The 18831-nt window shown below is 43.8% G+C and overlaps 1 protein-coding gene across 1 annotated transcript; it reads left to right on the top strand.

Moving 5' to 3' along the window:
- Positions 1–2730: 2730 nt before the first annotated feature.
- Positions 2731–15509, top strand: Gm2a (ganglioside GM2 activator). The gene is made up of 4 exons (XM_027954784.3): positions 2731–2987; positions 8062–8223; positions 14658–14840; positions 15157–15509. Exons 1-4 carry the CDS (start codon positions 2898–2900, stop codon positions 15310–15312), a joined length of 591 nt encoding a protein of 196 aa, XP_027810585.1. The 5' UTR covers positions 2731–2897; the 3' UTR covers positions 15313–15509.
- Positions 15510–18831: the final 3322 nt, after the last annotated feature.

The raw sequence follows: 18831 nt of genomic DNA, 5'->3' as shown, positions 1-18831 counted from the left end.
AAATATCTCACTTTTTCATTCAGAAATATTCTCCAAAATAAATCTTCATACTCAAAACCTTTTTTAGGTCTGGGGATGTGGCTCAAGCGGTAGCGCGCTCGCCTGGCGTGTGTGCGGCCCAGGTTCGATCCTCAGCACCACATACGAACAAAGATGTTGTGTCCGCCGAGAACTAAAAAATAAATATTAAAAAATTCTCTCTCTCTCTCTCTCCCACTCTCTCTTAAAAATAAAAAACCTATTTATATCTCTTTATCCTTCTTGCTGATTCTTTTCTGCCTCTTTGCTTCCTTACTTAAGGTTATAATTTAAAACAGCCTTTATGAAATTTCTGAACTTAAGTCAAATTACTCCTTTTTGTCAAGAAGACAAAATATGCTTTTTACATAAAATCCTCAGAGGACTGCAATATGCAGCCCTGCCTGGGAACCATGGCCTGATGGTCTTGACCATGCTTGATTGTCACACTGGCTTCCCCCTCCCTAAAGGTTTCTTATTTTCCCCAAGGACTATTGAAGTTCACCTCCTCAGAGGGTTCTTACATGACTCAAAAAGGCAATTTATCCCCACTTTGTATTACCTTCACCTGATTTTTTTCTTTTTAATATTATCATTTGATAATATCATTTTGCTTATTATTATTTTCTTCCTGATTGCTCTTCTCTAAGTAATAGTGGAGATGTGGGTTTGCCTGTTGGGATAGGGACAGGGTCTTTATCTTGTCCAATTGTTGAATCTACAAGTGAATGAGTAAATAGCTTATCATTAAGAGGTAGTTTCATCATCATCATCATTATTGTTATTTTAAATCATCATTATTTTAAATCCTTGTTGTGCGAATGAGAAAATTGAGGTAGAGGGGTTAAGGTTCCTACCTAGTTTCTTCCAGCAGCAGGCAACAGGCCCAGGATGCAAGCTTGCGTTTACCTGACTCAAGCAAAGCACTCTCAACAAACCTCTGTCCTGTCCCTCCTTCCATCTATGTTATGGTCTTGGTTTTTAGTCACTGGGTATGCTAACTTCTGGAAACTCTTCATATGGCGGTGCCAGATACACTAATCTGAAAGGAATGTGCTCACTCACTATGCAGTTTTCCAAGGTGGCTGGGAGAATGAACCTTTTACTGCTCAAGGCCGTTGACCTTGGCAGTGTGATGATGGAGAGAATCTGGGACTAAGAGAATGGAATCCGGCAGCTACCAAGATGAAGGAATGATGCTGGAAATACTTCTTTGCCTAATTCTGGGTGATGCTCTAGGGAGTTTTGCTAAGAGCCACAGCCGACTAATATGAGCATTTTTGGTTGAAAGGTGACGGCCAGCAAGCCATTGAGATGATATGATTATGTTAAGATCTGCATTTATATGGATATTGGACTCCTGCTGTCCACCTAGGCCTGCTAGGGGCTCCTGGAGAGTTCCCATTGGTTGGGGAAGTGCAGTAGGAGTTGGGTCGGTTGGCAATCTTGCCTGGAGCACACGGGCATTGGCGGCAGTTTCAAAAATAAAGTTTGTTCCTGCTTGAGTGGCTCGTGATTTTGTGCCCAGCCAGACTGCCGCAGAGTTTCAGTGCTGACATTATAGCCCCCACCATCCACCTAGGAGCACTCCCACATGGGCATCTCTCATACAATCTACAGGATCAGCTGCAGGAGAAATGATTTCAAGTAATGCTTCTGCCATGTACCATTTGGGCAAGTCCTCTTGTCCCTTGGACCTCAAATCACACTTGTGTGTAAGGAAGAGGTTCCCTAAGATGGAAGAGGGGAGAGTTTATCATAATGAGAGGATCATTAGAAAAATCTGGAGCCTAGTTGACAGTAAAGTACAGATGACATGTTCTTAGTTTTTGGAAAAGTGCCATGACATTTTAATGTTAAAAAGGGAATTGGAAGAGAGTTTCGAACTATTTCCGTAAACTTTTCTATAAATTTTAAATTCATTTCAAAATACAGTTTATTAAAAAAAAAATTAGGTGACTTTTAATTTTTACTTATGCACTCATTTACCTAACAATGACTATTATGTGTCAGGCACTGGGTATCCATCAGTGACTAAAATTTATGGTTTTACCTCTTGTGAAGTGTACAATCTAGTGGTTATTTGCTAGAAATAATATTTCTATTGTTTTTACTTAAAGCAAACTTCAACTAGCAGAGTCAGGTTGTTTCATCTCTTAGCTGTGTGACTTCCGCAAAGCTAACCTCACCGCATTCCCTCTGTGCTAAAACAGGGCTAAAACCTAGATGCTCTCCATAAGGCCTTAGCCTGCCTTAAAGCATTTATAATAAGAAGACAGTGATTCGTAACGTGAGCAGTTGTTGTCTATGCAGGGAGCATGTCATGTTTGAGGAGAAGGACTTGGTCGTGATAAAACTGGGTACGTGGGTCCTTAAGATCCCCGGGTGGTGACGGACACATCCCTGCCCCCGCCCTCCCGCTCCGGTCCCCCTAACCGCTCTCAGTTCCCGGGCGCCTCACGCTCAGCTCCGCCCCGCCCTGTCTCCCAGTCTCGCCCCGCCCTAGCGCTCAGCTCCGCCCCGCACTGGGTTCCGCCTCCCCCCCCCCCAGCTCTCAGCCCCGCCCCTCTCTGGCGCTCGGCCCCGCCCCTTTCTCGCGCTAAGCTGTGTTGGGTTCCTCCTCCGGTTCAACCTCTGCACATTGGAAGGAGGCGGTTTACATTCGCGCTGGGGGGCGGAGCCGGGAAAGATCCTTCCAATTCCTACCCTAATATCTCCCACTGGGCGGAGCTGGACAGGGCAGGGCCAACCTGCTGGTGGCTGAACTCAGCTTTTGCATAGCGAAGCACAGCTTTGCATACCCAATGAAGGCAGGCATTTAAAGGCGCCGCTGGTGCTTCAATCCTTGTAGTTAACTCCGCGCGGATCCACCCTTCGCGATGCATTCCTTGATGCGTACTCTGCTCCTGATCTTCCTGGGCTTGCTTCTTGCCGGCCCTGCGGCCCGGGCGCGCGCAGTCCTAAACCGCGTGAGTTCCCCCTCCTTTTAGGAGGCTGCTTGCAACCTCCTGGCCCTACTGGGGTTGTGCGGGTGGGTGGCATATGGGGCTGTGGTCTCACTGTCTCTTAGTGTTTCCTTTTCTGCAAGCAGAGCCTCCCAAAGCGATCAAATATGGGACTCTGTGCAGTGATGGTGTAGTGCTCCATACTCTTTTGAAGGGAGTAATCTCGCTCCCATCTGTATTCCTGCCCTCTCCTAGCGCCTGAGCTGCACAGACCCGCAGAGTTAAAGCACTGCTCCAGGCGCAGACACTTGGACCTGTTTCTCTGCTCCATACCCATTATCCCTGCTTCCCGTGATGGGGCCTGGTGCCTCATGCCTTCTCTTTCCCAAATTCTCTGAATTCTTCCTGGGGAGTGGGTGGGAGGTCTATACTTGTCCAGACCTGTGACCCCGCTGGTTGTGGGCCACCAAGAGGACAGGCCTTCCCACCTTCCAAACTTCCCCCTTCACTTCTTTTTTATCCCATGCTGCAGACCCCTGGAAAAGGGAAGTTCTGTCATTCTGAGACCTAATTAGTCCCGTTCCATTGCCTCTTTGCTTCACAGCTGTGGACAAGACACGTCTGTGGTAGCAAAGGGACAGGTCAAATGCAGATCACTTCCCCACACCACCTTGGAGGTTTGTTCCAGAGAGAGGAACAGTATGGTGTAGGGGAAAGTGGGTAGGACCCATCAGAGGAGGCCTGGCTTCTGATCCCTCTCTGTTCCAATCCATGACTCCCTGAGTCTTGGTTTTTTCATTTGTAGAGTGTGATGTCTGGGTTGTTGTCAGGAAAGGAAACTGCCTTCTCTTGATCTCCCTTGCTCAGAGCAGGAAGACTATTTTGCCTGTTTCTTTTTCTTTTTTAGATGTTGCTAGACCTTTATTCATTTTATTTTATTTTATATGTGGTGCCGAGAATCTAGTGCTCACACATGCTAGGCAAGCACTCTACCACTGAGCCACAAACCCAGCCCCTATTTTGCCTGTTGAATGAAGGAGTGAGGACCTTTTGGCCTTATGTACACAAAGCCTTTGCACCTTGTCTCTGAGTGTGGTTGAGGCATGGCTACCCACTGTGGGGTCTGGTAGAGGCTCTGAGCTTGCTCTACATCCCTTTTCTCTTGTATACCTTGTGTATGGGTACCATCCCAAACCATTGGGGTCTTAGACTGGCAGTTTTAGCTAGGCTCTGAGACATCATAGAGGTTACCCACTTCACTCAGTCCTTTAGGGGCTCACTCAAGATCACACAGCAAGTGGCACTTTCAGTTTATATTTTCTTATCAAGTATATATTTTCACTGGGCTCATGTGATTCAGAGTCCTGGCAGGATTCTGTGACAAGGGCCAGATAAAGGTAGTGGGGTGACAAGTCAGTGTTTCAGCATCTGGAAACCTGAATTCTAGTTCTGGCATTAATCCGACTCAGTGATTCTGGGCTATTAAAAAGTCTATTAAGCACCTTAGCTCTGTGGAGGCACATAGTAGGTGCTTAATAGACTTTTTAATGCTATACAGTGTTATTTATTGTACACTACTAGGTGTTATGCATTGAGTCTTGTGCTTTTTTTTCTAATACATTTTTAAATTTTGAAATAATTTTAGATTTATAGAAACTATGCAAAGATAGTATAGAGCTTCAATATTCACCTAGTTTTCATTGTTAGCATCTTATATTATCAGCATACTTTGTCAAAACTATGAAACCAACATAAGTACATTATGATTAACTAAACTCTAGATTTTATTTGTGTTTCACCAGTTTTCCATTAATGTCTTCTTCCTGTTCCAGGATCTGGTTTAGGACACCACATGGTATTGTCATGTCTTGCCACTGTCTTGTGGCCTGTGATAGTTTCTCAGTCTTTCCTTGTTTTTTTTTTTTTTTCCCCACGAGCTTGAAAGTCTTGATGAGTTGAACTCTGTGCTTTGTGTATACAAGTTTCTTACCCTCGCAATAACCCTGCGAGAAGATATAATTAAGCCCATTTAATGGCTGAGGAAATTGAATCTTGAGGGATTCACTTAGCTATGGTCTCAGCAGTGAGAGCTGCTGAGGTATGATTTTCACCTATGTCTCTGATTTGCACAAATATTTCTGCCTCCATTGTCAGGTCTTTCCCATCTTCCATATGCTGCTTCTTCCCATGTATTGGTCTAGGATGGGGATGGCAGATGCCTGGTACTCAGCCTGGTCCTGGGTGGGCATTGCTAATTATTTACTTTCCCCAGGGAGCCTGGATGCAGCTGCAAAACCCCTCTCCATAGCTGTGGCTAGCCAGGTGGTACCTGAAAAGTACCTTATTACATCTCCCCCAGGACCTAGAAATATGGAAGGAGTTTAGGAGAGGGGAGAAGGATCTAAAGGGGTATTCTGGAAACTTCCCTCAGCTCAGAAATAATCCTCAATGTGAATCAGATTATTTTAGAGTTGGGAAAGCAGCCTCAGAGAATAGTGAGTCCTCCTACCTATTTCTTCAGCCCAGATCTTAACTCCGGGTACTTTTTCACTTGATAGTGACCTCCCAAATGATCCCCCCTTTCAGGTTGTCTGTTCACAACTATAAATCAGAGCCTGGTGTTTTTCTTCAGTGGGTTTTATTGCACCATGGTCAATTCAGCCTCCTGATTATAACCTATGAAGTCCTATATTAAATGACCTTGCCACCCCTCCAGCCTCAGCCATGTTCCTCCTCCAACACATCTAGCCTGTTGGCTTTGTAGTGAGTGCCTGGTGCAGCTAGGCTTCTTCCTGCCGCAGGGCCTTTGCTATATTCTCTCAGCACACACATGGCTGACTCCTCATCCTTCAGGTCTAGCTTTTCCCCACCACCCTACTTAAGTGGGTCCTTTGTTACTCTCAACATCACCTTCTGTTCTTTTCCTTTGTGGCACTCAAAAATTTTAGTGCTGTTTATTTATATTAGACTATAAGCTCCACAAGGCAGGGCAGGGGCCATGTCTGATTGTTTACCACTAATTGACACAGTCCTTAGGGCCTGTAGTTGTTGCTCCATACATATTTGTGGAATGAATATTGAAGGAAACATTTGCTGGCACCTATTCCGTCCTGCCTTTCTTAGTCACGGTGGGACTAGTCATTCCAAGGATTAGAAACCCATTCCAAGGAGCTCAAGTAAAGGGAAGTTTAACAGGTATACACGGAACTCAGGGCAGGAAGTGGAGGCTGGGATGTCTCATGGCTGTCATTTAGTGAGCCAGCGTGAATTTTGGCCTGGTGTTATGAGCTTGACATCCATGCTTGTCCCCTTGTGACAGCCTTGAGAGGGAGATAAAAATGCCTCCACATAAAAGATGTGGAAACTTTGGCTCCAGGGGGTTCTGACCTATGGAATTACTCAGGAAATGTGGCCGAGCTATGATTTCAGCCTGGGTCAGCTTGACCGGAGCCTTCCTTTGACATGCGTCGCTCCAAAGCCATGTCCCTCACTGCTTTGTACACAGGGTAGTCACTTTATCTTGTTCCCTTTTCCACAGACCAGCAGAACCCTTCATTCTTTCTCAATGTCAGTTTGGTCATGATTCAGGTCTGGATAGAATATCTTTGCCAGCTACTCTTCCAACAGAAGATTTATATCCATAATATATATATGGAGATACTTATTATATTATATTATTAATACAGTGTGTGTGTAATATATATATATATATATATATATATATATATATATATATATATATATATAATCAACACCAAAATAACCCAATCAGTAAATGGGTAAATGAACTAAACAGACATTTCTCAACATTAGATGCTTTGGCCCCAACCCCAAACTCATGACCCAAGAGCACTAAGCCCCATGTTCCAGGGATGATACAGTCTTTTGTGTCCTCATTCTAAAATCAGAATCTGTCAATCTTTGGGTTAGGTGTTTCTTTTCCTCCACGCCCTCTTTGGTGCTGGGGATTGAACCACATGTTCTCTCTTGTCCAGTCAGCTGTGGGGATGTTGAAGATGGAGGTCAGCTTGGAAGCATGGGACTGGCAGGTTTTCTTTTTAAGACTGAGTGTGGATGGTGGGACTCTTGATGGTCTCATGTAGGTGGCCTTTGGGGGCTGGGAAAGGTGTGAGCAGGTGGGAGAGTTTGTACAGAGTGGGGTGTGTTAAAGATCATGAGGTCCTGTGGGAGTGAGAAGTGAGCCGGACAAGATGGGGTAGAATCAGGAGACCTCCTGGGGGATCTGGAGGAAGAATGAGAGAAGTGGCTCTGCAGAGGGACGGAGGAGGGTGACTCAAGTAGGGGGACGTGGCATGAGTGATGGAGTGAGAGTAAGAAAGCGCTACCTGGGGTGGGGCAAGTCTGTTTCCTGGGGATTGTTCATCAACAAGGGGCCCACGGGGGATCTTTGCATGTGTGTCCTTGTTCTCTTGAGGATAGGGCTTGGGGTGCTGTTATGTTTCCCACGTGCTTTGTGTTCTTTGTTGTTCCTGGCCCTGGATTGAGCATGGGGTATGATGTGAATAGGGTCCTGGATGTGGATTTCAGAGGTGAGTCTTCCAGGAGCTTGTCATCTACTGGGATCCCAAGGCTGGCTAGAGAGGAGTGGACAGCAGGGAGGGGGCAGATCCGAGAAGGCACCTGCCAAAAAACAAGGTTAGTCATCTATTTTGAAGTTCAAGGTCTTTTATATTGTGCCCTATAATGTTCGATATACTATATAAGGGCTATACTCTTTTATTATAGTCCTGCCTATAAAATGGGTAGGACAAATGTAATCCCAAATTTAAAATAGAGGGTTGCAGATGGCTCAAAGAGGGGAGGTGCCTCATGTAAGGTTGTACCATCGGTAGGCTCACACCATCAGCAGCCTGTTCTGTCAATTCTTCTGACCTGAGATGGTTCCATTGTTTTTTTGAGTTCAAATATTTTATGGGATTCATGTATGTAATTAAAATAACCAGTAGCAATGACAATTCTTTTATCATTTCAAATGCATACGTATCACTCCGAATTTTTCATATCTTGATTCATAAAAACCAAAATAATCTGTCAACTTCACTTTTTTCCTCTTTCTTTGTTACCTGACTGTCCCTAGCCCCCCCAGCTTGGTAGCTTTTCCTGGGATAACTGTGATGAAGGGAAGGACCCTGCTGTGATCAAAAGCCTGATGTTGGAACCTGACCCCATTGTCGTTCCTGGGAATGTGACTGTCAGTGTTGAGGGCAAGACCAGTGTTCCCCTCACTTCGCCTCAGAAGGTGAGTTGGGGTAGGTGGGGAGAGGGAGGTGGTATGGGCAGCCATCCGAGGCCCTGAGAGGCAGTTGCTCAGGGAACTGAAGAATTTTCGAATCCAGCGATCCAAGAGCAGCACATGAGGCACAGATCCAGTGACTCTTATTAAGCTTTGTGAAATCTCAGGATCACAGGGTTGCAGGGAATCCCTGATGTCAGCCCAATGACTTCCTGAAGAGGGCATGGATGATTGATCCATTCTCTGGACGTGATGGTCCACTCTGGTTGGCAATTGGGTTTTGTTGTTGATGTTAATTACAAAGTAGTGACATATAGTTATAAAACCATGTTAGAAACTGCAGATGGTTAAAGGTCAGGAAATAATACAATCAATAAGTTGGGTGGCATCAATTAAAAAAGAACTTCTGCACAGAAAAGGAGACAAGAATGTGAAGAAAGAGTCTACTGGATAAGAGAATATCTTTGCCAGCTACTCTTCCAACAGAAGATTAATATCCATAATATATATATGAATCTCAGGAAAATCAACACCAGAATAAACCCAAATAACCCGATCAATAAATGGGCAAATGAACTAAACAGACATTTCTCAAAAGAAGAAATACAGTTGGCCAACAAATATAAAAAAAAATGTTCAGCATCCTTAATCAGCAGGGAAATGCAAATCTAAACTACACTGAGACTTCATTTTACTCCAGATAGAGTGGCAATTGTCAAGAATACAAACAGCCAGGTGTGGTGGCGCACGCCTGTAATCCCAGTGGCTGGGGAGGCTGAGGCAGGAGGATCGTGAGTTCAAAGCCAGCCTCAGCAACTTAGTGAGACCCTAAGAAACTCAGGGGGACCCTGTCTCAAAATACTAAAAAGGGCTGGTGTGGTGATGTGGCTCAGTGGTTGAGTGCCCCTGAGTTCAATCCTCAGTACAAAAAAAAAAAAAAAAAAAAAAAAAAAAAAAGAAATAATGCTGATGAGGATGTGGGGAAAAGGAACATTACTCTGTTTGTGGGACTGTAAATTAGTATAACCGTTATGAAAATCAATACGATGTTTCCTCAAAAGACTAGGCATACAGCCACAATATGACTTATCCAAAAAAAGTAAATTCAGCATACTATAGTGAGTGATACAAGCATACCTGTGTTTATAGCAACACAATTAACAATAACCAAATTATGGAACCATTCTAGCTGTCTGTCAAATGGATAAAGAAAATGTGGTATGTATACACAAGGGAGTTTTGTGGTTTTTTTTTGCATTGAGGAGATGCTCTATCATTAAGTTATATCTCTAGCCCTGTCTATCTATGTGTCCTTCTCTGTTTATTTAGAGATAGGTCTTGCTAAGTTGCCAAGGCTGGCCTTGAACTTGTGATTTTACTGCCTCAGCTCCTGACCTGCTGGGATTACAGATGTGGGCCATGGTGCCTGGCTGCTCTTTTTTCTATTATTTTACTAGTCATAAATTTGGACCAAGACAATGATGCCTAGCCTGTGAAGGAAACAGAGGTCATTTTTTTTTTTTTTTGAAACCGCAGGAAACTTTGACTCAGATGTAGGTCTCCTTGCAGTTGTGAGATCCACATACCTCACTGTCAATGTGGAGAAACAAGTCCTCAAGAGGGGAGAGGGCTTGTGAAGGGACCCAGCAGGTACTTGCCAACTTAGGGCTGGAACCCAGGATTCATCAGTGCCTCTGTGTCATGGAAGTGCCAGTGAAGTTGTGGAACAGAGAGGTTGATGGTACCTTCTCATCCAGCCCTGCTTGCTTCTCTTTGAGCAAATAGATTGAGAACTAGAAATGAGTCATAGAACTAGAAATGACCCAGCTACACCACTCCTTAGTATTTATCCAAAATAAGTAAAGTCAGCATACTATAGTGAGTGATACAAGCATACCTGGGTTTAGAGCAACACAATTAACAATAACCAAATTATGGAACCATTCTAGCTGTAATCTCCAAGTGGTAGGCATGGCTGTGACCTCAGATCTGGCTGTTGACTTAAGTTCAGTAACTTGTGCTGCTTGTCTACAGGGCCTTGCTGGTTTGGGGTGGGGGTAGGAAAGGTGTAAGGGAAGCACTGCTCCTTCTGGCAGGTGCAGCCCCCCAGGCTGCCAGCTTGGTGGGAGGAGCCCAGGCAGGACTTGCTTCCCCCGTCCCCTCAGCTGGGTGTTCTTGTTCAAGGCATAACTGGCTCAAGCATTTTCACTGGGGTATTGGAGAAACAAGGAGAGAGCATCAGCCAAGGGAGAAGTCAGGCAGGCAGGAGATAGATGTGTCCCATCCCCATTAAACAGGGATGAGAGGTGGGAGGGAAAGGGAGAGAGAAGGGAAATTGCATGGAAATGGAAGGAGACCCTCAGGGTTATACAAAAGTACATACAAGAGGAAGTGAGGGGAAAGGGAAAAATAATACAAGGGGGACAAATGAATGTCAGTAGAGGGGGCAGAGAGAGAAGAGGGGAGGGGAGGGGAGGGGAGGGGGGATAGTAGAGGATAGGAAAGGCAGCAGAACACAACAGACTCTAGTATGGCAATATGTAAATCAATGGATGTGTAACTGATGTAATTCTGCAATCTGTATATGGGGTAAAAATGGGAGCTCATAACCCACTTGAATCAAAGTGTGAAATATGATATATCAAGAACTATGTAATGTTTTGAACAGCCAACAATAAAAAATTAAAGAGTTAAAAAAAAATAAATTAAAAAAAAAATAAAAAAAAAAAACAGATACATGAGGTGGGATGGAAAGGGAGAGAAAAGGGAAATTGCATGGTAATGGAGGGAGACCCTCATTGTTATACAAAATAACATATAAGAGGTGTGAGGGGAATGGGAAAATAAACAAGGAGAGATATGAATTACAGTGGATGGGGTAGAGAGAGAAGATGGGAGGGGAGGGAGGGGGATGGTAGAGGATAGGAAAGGTAGCAGAATACAACAGTTACTAATAGGGCATTATGTAAAAATGTGGATGTGTAACTGATGTGATTCTGCAATCTGTATTTGGGGTAAATTTGGGAGTTCATAACCAACTTGAATCTAATGTATGAAATATGATATGTCAAGAGCTTTATAATGTTTTGAACAACCAATAAAAAAAAAATAAATCTAATCCAGTAACAATGCTGAGAACTTCTGGAAATTAAAAAAAAAAAAAAAAAAAAAAAGTGTCCCATCCCCCTGCCCCACTCTACTGGGGATTAAATCCAGAGCCTCGAAAATGCCAGGCAGACACTCTACCACTAAGTGACATCCTCAGCTCACTTTTTTTTTTTTTTTTTAAATGATTTCCATTTAATTTTATTTTGGGTCAGGATCTTGCTAAGTTGCCCAGGCTGGCTTTGAACTTGCAATTCTTCTGCCTCAGTCTTCTGAGTAGCTGGGGTTACAGGCCTAAGCTGCCATGCCTGGCAGGAGACAGTTTTTGCATTCCAGGCATGATGCTAAGTGCTGGGCAGCTATTGTCCCACTTAGGGAGACCTTGTGAGAGAGACTGGAACTATAAAATACCCCACTTTTGAAGGTGAGGGAATGGAAACAGAGAAGTAGAGTAACTCCCCCAAAGGCATCCTACTAGAAAGGGGGAGAACTAACCTTCCAACTCAGGACCTCTGTCTGGCTCTTCCTGGTCAGAGGAGTAGGAGCAGGCTTGTCAGAGAGGAGGGAGGACTAGTGGAAGGGCTACTGTGCAACTAGGGGTTTGGATAATGGTTGTGTCCTAGAGCAGTTAAGGCCAGCAAAGGAATTCAGTTTGAACTTGTCCATACAGGATACAGGGTGTTCTGACTTGTCCATTCTTGCTGGGCCTGGAGGAGAGGAGCCAATATTCTGATACTTGGAGTAGCTGGAAGGCTTGAGTTGGTAGCCTGAGAACCAGCCTGAGCCTAGCAGACTGTGAAGAAATAAGTACTTCTCCAGGATCTGTCTCTTAGAAACAAAATCCCCCCGAAGCAAGCCTGGGATTCATAAGTTGCTGGAATGTCGGAGTGGAAAGGGATTCTAAAAATGTGGCTTCCTGCCATAAATCTACAAAAAGTTGGATGTTTAAGAGCTAACTTCCTGCTGCCTCTTCCTTACCATTTCCCTTAATAGCTTTAGTGGAGCATGAATGTGGGGACAACTCATTTTGGCACTGGTGGAGCTTATGTAGAATTCATGCTCGATGTGTGCAAGGTACAGCTGGGCTGACCGCTTCTGGGTGAGCTCTGTCCTCTAGAACGGGAGCAGGACCATGACAGCACTGAGGTGTGAGACACATTCTAGATCTTCTCATTCAGCTTCTCAGGTTTTGAGGATCCTTTTGTGGCTTCCCCAACTGAGACTGGAGAGCCTGCCACTTCTGCAGATAGTTTCATCTGTTGTAACCCAGCTGTGATTAAGACCTTGTTATTATTATTTTTGATTATATGACAACAGAATGCATTATGATTCATATTACACATATAGAGGATAATTTTTCATTTCTCAGGTTGTACACAAAGTAGAGTCACATCCTTCTTGTCTTCTTACATGTACTTAGGGTAATGATGACCCTCCATTCCACCATCTTTACTACCTTTATGCTCTCTCCCTTCCCTTTTCCCCTTTGCCCTATTTAAAATTAATTTAATCTCTCCCCCCGCCCCACATATTATGGATCAGCATCCTTAAATCAGAGAAATTATTCAGCATTTGGTTTTTTGGGATTGGCTACTTTCACTTAGCATTATATTCTCCAGCTTCATCCATTTACCTGTAAATGCCATGATTTTATTCTCTTTTAATGCTGAGTAATATTCCATTGTGTATTTATACCACATTTTTTTCTGTTCATCTACTGAAGGGCATTTAGGTTGGTTCCACAGTTTAGCTATTGTGAATTGTGCTGCTATAAACATTGATGTGGCTGTGTTCCTGTAATATGCTGATTTTAAGTCCTTTGGGTATAGACTGAGGAGAGGGATAGCTGGGTCAAATGGTGGTTCCATTCCAAGTTTTCCAAGGAATCTCCATACTGCTTTTCATATTGGTGCACTAATTTGCAGTTCTACCAGCTATGTATGAGTGTACCTTTTCCCCCACATCCTCTCCAACACTTATTACTGTTTGTGTGCATAATGGCTGCCATTCTGACTGGAGTGAGATGAAATCTTAGAGTAGTTTTGACTTGCATTTCTCTAATTATTGAATATTTTTTCATGTACTTGTTGATTGATTATATATCATTTTCTGAGAAGGGTCTGTTCAGATCCTTGGCTCATTTATTGATTGGGTTATTTGTTTTTTTTGGTACTAAGATTTTTGAGTTCTTTATATATTCTAGAGATTAGTGCTTTATCTGTGTGTATGATACGAATTTATTCCCAATTAGTAGGCTCTCTATTCACCTGATTGCTTCTTTTGGCTGTGAAGAAGCTTTTTAGTTTAAATCCATCCCATTTATTGATTCTTGATATTAATCTTGCTCTATACGAGTCTTATTGAGGAAGTGGAGATTTTGGCCTACTTTTTCTTCTAATAGACACAATGTCTCTGTTTTAATTCCTAGGTTCTTGATCCACTTTGAGTTGAGTTTTGGGCATGGTGAGAGATAGGGGTTTAATTTTATTTTGTTGCATATGGATTTCCAATTTTCCCAGCACCATTTCTGTCAGAAGTATAGCTGATAGGCTTCTCCTTGGTCACCAACTCCAGTCATTGCTTAAAGCTGTCTGAAGTCCTGTGTAGAAGAGTTCTGCAGACAAGATGGCCTTAGAAGGAGCCAGGAAACAATGCCACAGTGAAGCTAATTAGTGCAATTTCAGTGGCAAGTGTTAGTTTTAATCAATGGGTAGTGACAACCTCAAGAATTCTAAAATTGAGCCATGCTCAGTAGAACATGCCTTTAATCCCAGCCATTCAGGAGGCTTGGGGTAGGACAATTGCAAGTTTGAGGACAGTCTCAGCAATTTAGTGAGACTTGGTCTCAAAAAATAACAAGGGCTGGGGTATAGTTCAGTGGTAGAGCACCCTTAGGTTCAATTCCCAGTACTGGAAAAAAAAATTAACATTCAATAATTAACGCCTACCATGAGCACAGGAAAGGATGTTGTGCTGGGGCATGTACCACAATATTGTCCTTCTGGGATCAGGCGTAGTGGTGCACACCTGTAATCCCAACAACTTGGGAGGCTGAAGCAGGAGGATTGTAAGTTCAAAGCCAGCCTCAGCAACTTAGCAAGGCCCAAAGCAACTTAGTGAGACCCTGTCTGTAGACAAAATATAAAAAGGGATGGGGATGTGGCTCAGCGGTTAAATGCCCCTGGGTTTACTCTCTAGGACCAAAAAAAAAAAAATCCTGCCCAGTTAAATATTCTATGATTAAAACTTAATACTGACCTTTAAAGAGGTTGGGGAGCTGGTGTGTTTGGCCCCAGATTTACATTTGTAACCTTTTTCAAATCCTTTGTCATCAGGTAGAATTAACGGTGGAGAAGGAAGTGGCTGGCTTCTGGGTCAAGATTCCATGTGTGGAGCAGCTTGGCAGCTGTACCTATGAAGACTTCTGTGATGTGCTTAACACTGTAATTCCCCCTGGGGAGCCCTGCCCAGAGCCCCTGCACACCTATGGACTTCCCTGTCACTGTCCCTTCAAGGAAGTACGTACTTAACAAGGTTGGGTGGTGGGGAGCGTTACTTCTGTGGCTGGAGTAAAGAGGGGGTTTGGAGAGGAGAGTCTTTGCGTTCTCCTTTTAGATGTGTCAGTGTGGGGATATGTAAGAATTGCTTATCTTGGGGTGAAGTGGAGGACTTGAACTTAGCTGTGACAGGTCCTTTCGATGCTATGGCAATCTCTAAGATTGTGGGGACCCAGGAGAATGGGAGAAGGAGTTCATGGCAGTCCTCGAGGTGGCTCCAGGAACGAGAGTCCTATCATTGGGTTCCCCTGACCCGTGCTCCACTTCTTTCTCACAGGGCACCTACTTGCTGCCCAAGAGTGATTTCACAGTGCCTGACTTGGAGCTTCCCAGCTGGCTCAGCACCGGGAACTACCGCATCGAGAGCGTCCTGAGCAATGGCGGGAAGCGTCTGGGCTGTGTCAAGATCTCTGCATCTCTAAAGGGCAAATAAAGTGGCAGCAGCCACAGCAGAATGAAGGGATAGAAGGAAGGCCTTTGTCTTCCTTCGTCTTGTTTGCCAAGGCTCAATTCTGACTCTCTGCCGTGTCTTCAAGCCCTTTTCTGTGATGATTCCGCTGCCCTCACTGAATATCCTTATGTGCCACTTATATTTCAAGCTGGTTCAAGCAGCTCTGAACTAAGGGAGGGTGAGTGTGGCAGTTCCCAAGAGCCCAGGATGTCTGTGGGCTAGCCACATCATTCTCCTCCCCATCCAGATAACTTTCCAAGAGCTTCTTTTATTTCCAAGGAAAGGAAACCAACATGTTTGGGGACTTTAAGTTCAGACTGACCCAGTCTTGGCCTCCAGAAGTACCTTTTTAACTTTCTCTTTCTTTTTGTCACTAACTGAAAAGCAGAGTTCAGGGTATTAACATTTTTCATCCTACTCCAAGCCCCTCCTATAGTAAAGGGGCTGAAGTAGTTGATCTGCATCTGCTCCTCCATTAACTTCTATAATTAATTTTGCATTCTTTTCTAGGTTTGCCTGACACTGGGACACAGTGTATCCTGGAGAGGAAGGGTGTATGTGGTTGAGGTTTTCTTGAAGGAGTTATTTTAGGAATGCTTTAGTTGTTTACAATCAGTCTCCAATTCTGGTGGCTTTAGGGCCAAGCAAGAGACATCGGTGAGCAAGAAGGAGCACTAGAAACATGCTGCTTCCAGGTGTTCCTCATTCCTCATGCTATACAAAATAACTAACTAACTAACTAACTAACTAACTAACTAACTGACTGAACTGATACAAGGCAGCTGAGCTCCAGTTTGCAGTTGGAGATATGATATAATGGAGGATGTACTTCAATCCATAAGGGGCAATTGCATTCTAGCCGATGAGTGCCATATAAAAATGTTCTGGGTCCAGAAATGCCAGATAGTCACATTTTTTTCCCCCTAGAGAGGCCAAAAATGCAGATTTTTAAATATGAAATTTTACAATTTTTATGTATTGGCAACTACTTGTTCTTTTTTATGCACTGTTGGGGCCAAAGGGGCCAAATGTACTTGTCTAGGGAAATCTGGCCCATGGAGGGCCAGTTTGCAACCTCCAAGATAAGACTGTCAAGACAACTCTACTACACCATTTCTCCCTCCATAGGCCCAAATCCAAAGTGGCTGGCCCCAAGGAGATCTGCCAGTGCTGGAAGAGGTCTAGGTGGCCTCTCAGCAGTGACCTGCGTGGATCTTGAGGCTACCTGCTCCAGCATTGGAGTTCCTTCAGGTGAGGGACTGATGCTGAAGAATTGAGCACTCTGGCAGCTGCCTTGTGCAGCAGAGATCTGATCAAGAGAAGGTGGATTCTAGGTCAGGCTGCCTGGATTTGTCCACTACCCTGTTGTGCTGTGATAGCTTTCTGAACCATGGACAGCCCCACATGCCAGGCTTATTTGAAGCCTGAGTTGGCAATAAATCTTTTTTAACTTGCTGAGAGTTCCTCCTTTGTCTCGGCCGTATGTTTCTTTGGGTATATCTGGGGATTTCAGATGCTTGCTTGCTGTGGGCTGTTTCTGCTGGAAGGGTTTCGTGCAGTGGTCCAGGTGAGCTGAGTTGAGGCATCGCTGGGGACTAGTTATTCTGCTGTTGTCTGGAGCCCTCGTTTCCCTCTGCTAATCCCTGCGCAGCTTCACAGGGATGCTGTTTTTCCTTCCTGTCACGTCATGACCTCGGCGATCTTTCCCCCTGTCCTTGGATCTTTCTCAGTTGTTTACTGGTCCACATTACTGGGATCTCATTGGCTCAGGTAAGATTTGTGTTTGCCTTGCTCGTGGCTCAGATGCTCCTTTGGGGTTTCTCGGGGGTGAGAAGTGAGAGGTGGCTTCTCAAATCATAAGACAAAGTGGACTTTTTAATAAATGTTGCTTCGCCTACTGAAAAGTCATTTGGAAAAAGTTGAAATTAGGTCCATACTTTATACCAGTGCAAAAGGTTGGACTCCCAAATGGACCTGGCTCTGTAAGAAAATGAAACCATACAAATACTAAAAGAAAACAGCTGAAAAATCCAGCGGCCCTAGAAGGTTGGTAAGTAAGTCTGACTACACAAAGAGAGGAAAAAAAAGATGTTTGGCAAAGAACACCATAAAGTCAAAAGACTTGGAGAAAATATTTGCAATACATGTTCTAGACAGAGGTTAATATTCCTACTACATGAAAAACTAAAAATTAAGGAGCAAAGTAACAAAAACTTGATAGAAAAAAATGGGGAAAGAAATGATCACACTCAAATATATAAAAATGAACCATAAACATGAAAAACATATAAACTCATGGGTAGAGAAATCCGAGCTAAAATGATACTGGGAGGGGGCTGGGGATGGAGCTCAGTAGAAGAGCACTTTCTGGGCAAGTTCAAGCCCCTTGGTTCAGTCCCTAGCACCATGTAATACCATTTAGTATCTGTTATTGGGCTGCTGAAAGCTAAGAAAGTATGACAGCATGTCCTGTTAAGCAAGTCTGTAGAGAAGCAGCCCTTCTCATTGCTGGTGGAAATGCAAATGGAAACCACCTACCATAGTTTGGATCTTGAATTCCCCCAAAGGCCTGTGTTTTAAAGACTTAATCACCAGCCTGTGGCACTACTGGGAGGTGGTGGAACCTTTAGTAGGTGGGTTCTAGTGGACAGAAGTCAGATTGTGTGCCCTTGAAAGGGCTCTTGGGACCCTGGTTGCTTTCTGCTTCCTGGCTGCCAGGAGGTGAGCAGCTTTCTCTACTACATACTCCTCCATGACGTATTGCCTTGTCATAGGCCCAAAGGAATGTGACCAAATGACCATGGAATGAAACCTCTGAAGTGATGAGACAAACTTTTCCTCCTTAGAGTTGATTATCTTAGCTGTTTTGTCACAATGATGATAAACTGACTAGTATAACTCCTGTAGGGGAATTTGTATATTATTTCCAGACCCTGGGATACCAAAATTTGTAGATGCTCAAGTCCCTTATATAGCATCCTCTTGCATTTTTAAAAAATTGTCCTGGGGATTGAATCTGGGACCTTGAGCATATTAGACAACTGCTCTGTCAATGCCCTATGTCTCCAGTCCTTTTAAAAAACTTTATTTTGAGATAGGATCTTGCAATTCTGCTTCAACCTCCTGAATAGCTGGAATTATAGGCATGCACCACCACGCTGGCTTGCTCTTCCATATTTTATTATATTTATTTTTAGTTTTTAAATTTAACATGTGAAGACTTAAATTATAATGATAGGGTAGCACAGTTTTTTTTTTGACACATATGTAAATTGTGTAATGATTAAGTCGGGTTAAATATTTATCACTTATTTATTTTTGTAGTTGTAGGTGGACAGCATGCCCTTATTTTATTTGGTCATTTTTATGTGGTGCTGAGGATCCAACCCAGGGCCTCACATGTGCTAGGCAAGCGCTCTACCACGGAGCCCCAGCCCCAGCCCCGGCCCCAGCCCCCATTTATCACTTATTTATGGTGAAAACATTCAAACTCCTAGCTTT

The sequence above is a fragment of the Marmota flaviventris genome, chromosome 5 (genome assembly GCF_047511675.1).
Source record: "Marmota flaviventris isolate mMarFla1 chromosome 5, mMarFla1.hap1, whole genome shotgun sequence".
NCBI lineage: Eukaryota > Metazoa > Chordata > Mammalia > Rodentia > Sciuridae > Marmota > Marmota flaviventris.
This window is presented reverse-complemented; position numbering and strand designations above follow the sequence as displayed.